The sequence below is a fragment of the Chelmon rostratus genome, chromosome 8, assembly GCF_017976325.1.
Source record: "Chelmon rostratus isolate fCheRos1 chromosome 8, fCheRos1.pri, whole genome shotgun sequence".
NCBI lineage: Eukaryota > Metazoa > Chordata > Actinopteri > Chaetodontiformes > Chaetodontidae > Chelmon > Chelmon rostratus.
In genome coordinates, this window is record NC_055665.1 from 18,656,454 (window position 1) to 18,663,895 (window position 7,442).

Here is a 7,442-nt window from a genome sequence, read left to right on the forward strand (position 1 = left end):
TATTCATCTTGGTTTTCTGCTGTTAGCTCTGCCATTTGCATGGAACCATGAATAAACAGTTTTCAAGTCCCACCATCTGAACTCTGATCTCGCCTCTCCGGAACATTAACATTGTTTTCCAGCCATTCCTGTACAGCATTCACTCTGTTCCGCATTGTTATTGTGCTGGAAAACAAAATTAAGGTTGCAGTTATGAGCTGGACTCCAGCAGCTTTTTAATGTTACCCTCGTTCTTCATAAGCCCCCCCAGGGCCTGCTGCAGAGAAGCAAGTTTATGTATCTTAGACAAAAGATGTAGTTAGTGTGAGGCCCAAAAAGCTTGAAGTTGCCAACAACAGTTATCAAAAATGTTGTCTGTGAGTTGTTGTCAGCAGTTTCCTTCAAACCCACACGCCCTTTAAGTCCTTACTGCCACTGGCCTCTTTGTAACCTCCTCTACAGGTGATCCACTTGCACCAGCTCAGCTTTTGAATGTGAATACAGGCACCGTAGTACATCATCAAGGTTGCGGTCAGCATCAGACAGTTAGGAAACCATGAATGAAGAGCAAATAGCCATGACTCACTTCCTCTGGGCTGCTGTGCACCACAAAAGGCAGGCTGATGTCTGTTGAATTGGAGGAGCAGCTTCAGTTTCACATCACGCCACATCACCGAGCCCACGCCACGTACCCCGCTGTGTCCAATTTCTCTTCTGTTCGCTACCGAAACTCTATTAATTGTATGTATTGTATCATTTTCACTTTGATGCTTTTCATTACTCGCTAATTTGGAATTTATATCAAAATTTAACAGAAGCTTTTTGTTTGTTAGTTTGGCCAGCTTGACATTTCTGCAGCGGGCAGCTTGATACTGTTGTGATCCAGATGTTGATTACACCCACAGGGAAAACCTTCAACCTCATAATTATACACTTCTTTCATCAATTAGGATAATTGGTGTGAATTATGAGAATACAAGGAGACTTTTCACTTTGCTCATGCAGTATTTATTTTCAGCAGAACCTCTGGCTGTTTGAATCGTCTTTGTGTGTTTTTATACCTGCAGCCATATTTCATATGTACTTATTTAATTTCCATATTTTTGGAAACCGGAGGGAAAACAGTGTTGTGTCCTGCCTTGTTTGATCCAGAATTTCTCCCCCGAAAATCTGAAATCTATGTGTCACATCACTGGTTCTCAGGTTTACTTTGTGATCCTTGTTAATGCTCTTTTGATGTAGCAGACAGATACTGATTTTTGATTTACATTTTTCAGAATATGCATATACACAAAACACCACGACCCAAGAATATTCATTTATTCTGCTGAGTAAAGACTTATTGTTGACTTATTGCTTACTTTATCTATAAAAAGGCACATCACAGAATATTATGCAATTTTAGAAAAGGGTAAGATGTTGTGGCTTTAGAATCATGTATGTTCAACCCCAGTTCTAAAGAAGTCGGGATGCTTTGTAAAACACAAATAAAACAGAGTGAGATCTTTTGCTACCTTTTTGACCCATACTCAGTAAACACTATTACTGAGTGTGGCTGCTTCAGTCGGAACACATTTAGAAATGCATGCACAATACTATGGACTGTAAGTGGTCACCAGGAAACTGACCGACCATATGAACTGAACACTTTTAGCTCTTTAGCATTTTAAAAACTGAAGCAGTCACACATTTACTTAGGAAATGTATCATTTTAGTGCGTTCCTGAACAAAAGATTAATGCAAGTTCATCAAGTATGAAATAAACACACTGGGCTGGTGACAAATCCAAATATTACTTAGTTCTGAATAATAAGAATAAGAATAAGATTAATAAGAGAGTACATGGAACCAACAGGAACTGATAGCCAGTGCGGTAATGTGAGAAAAACTAATATGACCCTTTCAGAGGAGGGGAGAGGTTTAAGTCCTAAGTGATTTGATTAAACGTATTAGCCAGCACTGCCGCTGTGTGGTGGAACAGGGTACTGCAGTTAACGCAGGCGTAGGAACCATTATACCATCAGTGTTTCCTGTCGGGATGTGATATCTGATGGTAAAACCCAGAAATTAAAGGCTCAGGCTCTCTTTACCTTAGATTTATCTACCATAATTTTGACGCTAAATTACTTTAAAAAGTAATTTAAACGTACATTTTAGCTCGTAGTGACTTTCGGATTTCCTAATGTTTGTTCTAAATATGTCTGCTGTGGTTTGCGCGCCAGCTGTCGTTATTTCATTTTAACTTTTTCATGTACGCCACAGAGTAACGCTGAGACCTCTTTTAAACGACCTTCTCTAGCGGGTAAGTAAATATTATAACAGAATATTTTAACTTAGTTGAAGCTTAGTTAATTACTGACTTCAAACCGTAACTGTGCGGTAGGGCAAACGCTATTATTGTTTAGCACTTTAAACGTAAGTCTGAAGGAGCAAATGCTACGTTATGCTGCGTTACACATTGCGACGCCAGTTTGACTTTACGCTGTCTGCGTTAATATGTTGTGTTCTTCTCCTCTGAGGTAAAAGACTATGAGTAAAGAGTCCAGAATGAGGGCAACGGTAAACCAGAAGCTGACAGAGATGGGGGAACGAGAGAGGTGAGATAAAACACTGCAGCTTGCTTTAATAGTGACGTTAGTTTATGTTATTGAACAACGTTACACACCAGTGTAGGTGTTTATAGTGGTCTTTTGTCCCCACTTACATCCTGCGTCAAGTCTGTGTCGACATTATGAGTGTTTGCACTTGACTGTAAAGTAAATCGTTGTTATATATAAATACGTGTTTTGGGAAACTTATTACTGGGTGTCTCTCTTCAGACAGGTGTTGCGAACAGTGACACATCACAATATTTTTAGGGTTATTTGCAATTACTTACCCTCATACTGTTGTTAGTTAGAGAAAAAGCTGATGAACTAACATGTCATATTGCATGAATATAGAATAAAGTTAAATATGGCTGCTCCAAAATAAAAGGACAAAGTCTCCAAATTTCTCTTTGGAGATTAATAAAGTACCTGCCTACCTACCTGCCTACCTACCTACCTACCTACCTACCTACCTACCTACCCATCTATCTATCTATCTATCTATCTATCTATCTATCTATCTATCTATCTATCTACCTATCTAAAATCCTGCTCTGTCACATTTCAATATCGTCAATGTGACCATGTATGGCTTGTAGGGATGTAATGATACCAAAAACTGCCGGTACGACAGTACCTCGATATTAAGGCCACAGTATGATATTTATTGAGATGTTTTAAAAAACAAAATAAAAATTACTTGAAAATTGCCCTTTATTAATTAATAAATGTGTACAGCATTTTTTATTCCGAATTCTCACGGCTTCATCAGTATTTTGTGCATTGTCTGTAACAATGTTATTCCTCTTTTCGAGCTCAGCTATGCTGAGTCCAGTGTGTGATTGGAACAGAGGCTGCGTCTGTAGGAAAGGAGGCCGCATCTGTCGGACAAAACTTTTAATTTCCTATTCGCTGGTCATAACATGAGCTGTGAGTAGCTTGTGAAGTCCACCCATCTGTGGTTATGAGATGCACTCTGCTTCTTTGAGGATCTGTGTAACTTCAGCTTTGTCTCTCGGTACAGAGCTGGTATCACTGTGTGACTGAAGTGTGGCCTTGGTGGAATTGTGTACTTCGGCTCCAGTGTGTTTGCTAACCTCTGAAATCCATCGTTGTCTTTGGCTATATACTCACGATATGTTGAGTTATTTCTTCAGCTCCCTGACTGAAGCAGGGCTCCAAATGCCTCTTTCAAACTCCTTTGGCCCGGCGGAACTGTTGCCACATATCAGCTCTAAGAGTCAATGGACCATCCTCAATCTCTTTTTCATTATTGGCACGTTCATTCATTGTTTCATCATTGAGTTTATTTTTAGCAGCGCTTGGCTTGCACGATTGATGGAAGTCTGTCATCTAGATTACTATGATTGTGCCCTCTGCTATTCAAACAAAATCAATACAATTTTTTGACTTGTAGAGGTAGTAAAATAACCACCTAACGTCACGATAGATAGCGCCACAGTCCCATCATCGAGCCAAATTTCGAGAGCAATTTTCAATATATTGTTACATCCCTAATTTCTTGATATTCTCAACATATCAGTTAAGACAGACGGGTTGCCGGATGTTATAAGGCAGAAACACAGGCGAGGAACCATCTTGTCATATGTCATATGAATACTGAACTGAAGTGGCTCCTCCACGCTACAACAAAGGCTGCTGCTCTATCACATATTCATTTTTCTGGCCTGCAAAGAAGCATCATTGCATAATTCGAATGTGCGTAGTGATGTTGTCAGCACACGAGAGAGAATGACACTTTATCAGGGCCAAAATAACCAGTGTTGTAATCAAGATGAGGAAGTTGTCAGCTGTTGTTAATAACTTAATTAGCATTAGACTGAAACTGGCCTGCTGTGCCGTGTCATGTGTTTGCCTCTTTTTGACAGACTGAAGGAGTTACTCAGGGCAAAGCTCACAGAGTGTGGATGGAAGGACCAGATGAAAGCTCATTGCAAAGGTACAAATTACAGTCACTGATTTGCTGCTATTGGCTGACTGCCAAAGAACTGAAATGAACGCCATCATCTGCTTAATATGTTCACTTTAAAGGCCCAGTTTTATAGCACATATAACTGAAGTAGATTCAGACATTTAGAGAGTTTAAATTATAAATGAAAACATTTAATTTATATTAACAAATCACACTAATTTACACAAACAAACCTTTTGCAGCATCATGTATATATCTATATATAAACAAATATATATTTGTCAAACATTGACATTTGGACACAGTTGGAAAAGTCCAGGTGTTACTATTAACATTATCAATGGCTTTGTTCTATTCAAGTATCCTAGTGAGTCATGACAGTGAGCCAGCATGAAAGACATCAGGAGCCTGAAACTGAAGCAGCTCAATGGAACTCAGCCAATGTTAATTTTATAATTTGCACCTGTGCGTCTCTTACAGTAACATGTCAAGATGTCTTCTGTGAGAAAAGCCTATCGTGCAATGTGTCCAAAATTTAAATTGAAGTTAAAGCAAGAACATAACTGATGTATATTTCCTAACTTTGTTCTGCCATTGAAGCATGAATTGGCTCTACACCTGAAATGCGCAAAACACAACTTCCAAATTGGAATAAAGCTTCTAGAGCTTTAAGAACAGAGATAATTTAGGACATAATAAAGTACATATTCATTTGACTGTTTTAACTAAGTGCAGGAGTTTTGTTGTGGAACTCTCTCTACGCTACACAAGCTGTTTGTAACAGTGTCGGCGGTATCAGTGATGTTTAAATTATCTACTTTTTTCTTGTAGAAGTAATCAAAGAAAAGGGTTTGGAGCATGTCACTGTGGAGGACCTGGTGGTAGAGATTACTCCAAAAGGAAGAGGTATTGTAACTGGACTATTTGGGAGAACTGATGGTGCAACACATGTAGTAGAAAACTGATTAGATTTTGTGCAGCTTTTACGACTGTGCTCTTCGCATTTATCCTGCTACCCACACTGATTTCTAAAAATCCACCCTACAAGGCAACATTGTTAAATATATGTTGGTAATGTATTTGAATTGCATTTTGCTTCGTGGTTGAGTTAAAAATATAATATCTAAGCTTTTGCACAGCAAGAGCCTTGCTCTAAAGTTACCATTTTGCATACATCACACAAACGCTGGTTACTTCACCAACAGCAGCCTCAGTAGGAGGTGGTGCAGTCACGAGTTGTTATGTTTACATTTGTGGATGTGGGTGTGAGCATGTACACAGAAGTTTTACAGCACCACTTGCATTAGACTGCATCTGTGTGTACGAACAAGTCATAGTCATGCATACGTTTGTCTCTTGCAGCCTTGGTGCCAGACAGTGTCAAGAAAGAGCTTCTCCACAGAATAAGAGCCTTTTTAGCTCAGCATGCCACCTAATTTTAACAAGTCCTCAGACCATTTGCCTATACTGTCATAATACAGAAGATTTTAATGAATTTTCTTTTCATCATCTTTAATTTTCAGTAACATACTGACACACAATTCTTTGTCTACAGTCATCACTTATTTGTAAATGCACTTACCTTGCACATTCAGTTGTCCTCTGTATATGAGGTATGCCGTTTAAATAAAGTGTTTGATTTATTGGACTTGCGTGGACGACAATCTTTTTCATGTATTGTATCACAATACTATATTTGAATAGAAGATTTTACTCTCCTGGCGTTATTCTCTTCATTAAAACATTTGTTGCACTACTTTTTAATCTTTCATTTTATCGATTTTTTTAAGGCGGTATGGGATGGATATGAAATTACTGATTGTGCAGTTATATGTTGTATCAGTATGATGCAATCCATGAGGTAAATGCGTAAAGATAGTAATGCCACTAACTTGTTGTTGTTCAGTATGGTAACTATATCCATGCTGTCTCCATAGACTCTGATGTGACTCGGCATGAAATGAACAAAATAACATCTCCCTGCCCTTTTCCACTGCAGTTAACATCTAATCCCACATTATCCCAGGTATGAACACAGCATGCGGCTCTTCACCTGGTCCTTCAAAGATGGAATCAGAGCAAAAAATGTGTCAAACGAACTGAAAGAGGAAAAAACTGTTATTACTGTAGTACAATGAATCACACCCAGCTGGGGCTGTGAATTAACATTAACAGACCTGTGATCCAGTAATGACAAGCCTGATGCTGGCTTTACATTCCAGAATAACAATGTTCCCAATTGAAGGGAGTCATAAGAAAGAGATCATGATAATATTAACAGGATAGGATAGGACAGGTGGATGCAGCAGAGGACAAATGGCCTTCAGTGCACACAAGTGTTGCAGTGAGAGAGTCACTAGGCTGAGGCACTCACACAATGAGCTAAAAAAAAGTTAGGCCATGAGCTCTCCACAATATTCTGATTGTCTTAATATTTTTTTTTATGTTCTTGTGCAACTTCATAATCTCCCCATCAACTCAATAGAGCTGGGACTATTAGAGGAATGACTGGTCCTGAAGCAGCCTTTGTTTCACTTTGTTCTGTCCACATGCTGAACCACGTCATTTTGTTTTGTTGAAACGTCTCTGTAGTAACACACGCACAATGCCTAATTAGTTATGGATTACATTTGGAGAGGCCATGAACCCAAAACAGGGCACGAGTAGCACATTAGTGGGTAGTGAGTGAGTCTGAAGCCGGTCACCCACACGAAACAGAGAGTGTGTTTTCTTAGCCGAAAGACCTGCTGTGACATCAGCCCAGGTGACAACATGCTGATATACAGTGCTGTTGTGGAGGCCAAATGTAACGCACCCCTCCAGCCCAGTGCACACGCTCCTTTAATGGCCTACATCAATCCCCATGTTATCAGCAGATCTCGCTGGGCCCCTGCACATAAATGGGGTTGTGCACACTGCAGTGCACCGCAGACCGGCACTGT

At 39.5% G+C, this 7,442-nt stretch overlaps 1 protein-coding gene across 2 annotated transcripts; it reads left to right on the forward strand.

Moving 5' to 3' along the window:
- The first annotated feature begins 2,025 nt into the window (after nucleotides 1–2,025).
- Nucleotides 2,026–6,148, forward strand: eny2 (ENY2 transcription and export complex 2 subunit). 2 transcript variants are annotated; one of them, XM_041942839.1, is made up of 5 exons: nucleotides 2,026–2,281; nucleotides 2,499–2,576; nucleotides 4,457–4,527; nucleotides 5,332–5,406; nucleotides 5,863–6,148. In XM_041942839.1, exons 2-5 carry the CDS (start codon nucleotides 2,509–2,511, stop codon nucleotides 5,934–5,936), a joined length of 288 nt encoding a protein of 95 aa, XP_041798773.1. In that variant the 5' UTR covers nucleotides 2,026–2,281; nucleotides 2,499–2,508; the 3' UTR covers nucleotides 5,937–6,148. The 2 variants fall into 2 exon arrangements, with proteins under 2 accessions (XP_041798773.1, XP_041798774.1); XM_041942840.1 differs by having other exon boundaries at nucleotides 2,506–2,576.
- The last annotated feature ends 1,294 nt before the right edge of the window (nucleotides 6,149–7,442 follow it).

Excerpts from the sequence above, each read along its gene's own strand:
- eny2 (XM_041942839.1), top strand. The coding sequence starts at position 2,509 with ATGAGTAAAGAGTCCAGAATGAGGGCAACGGTAAACCAGAAGCTGACA. Across the intron at positions 2,577-4,456 it reads GAGATGGGGGAACGAGAGAG|ACTGAAGGAGTTACTCAGGG; the intron begins GTGAGATAAAAC and ends TCTTTTTGACAG. Across the intron at positions 4,528-5,331 it reads GATGAAAGCTCATTGCAAAG|AAGTAATCAAAGAAAAGGGT; the intron begins GTACAAATTACA and ends TTTTTCTTGTAG.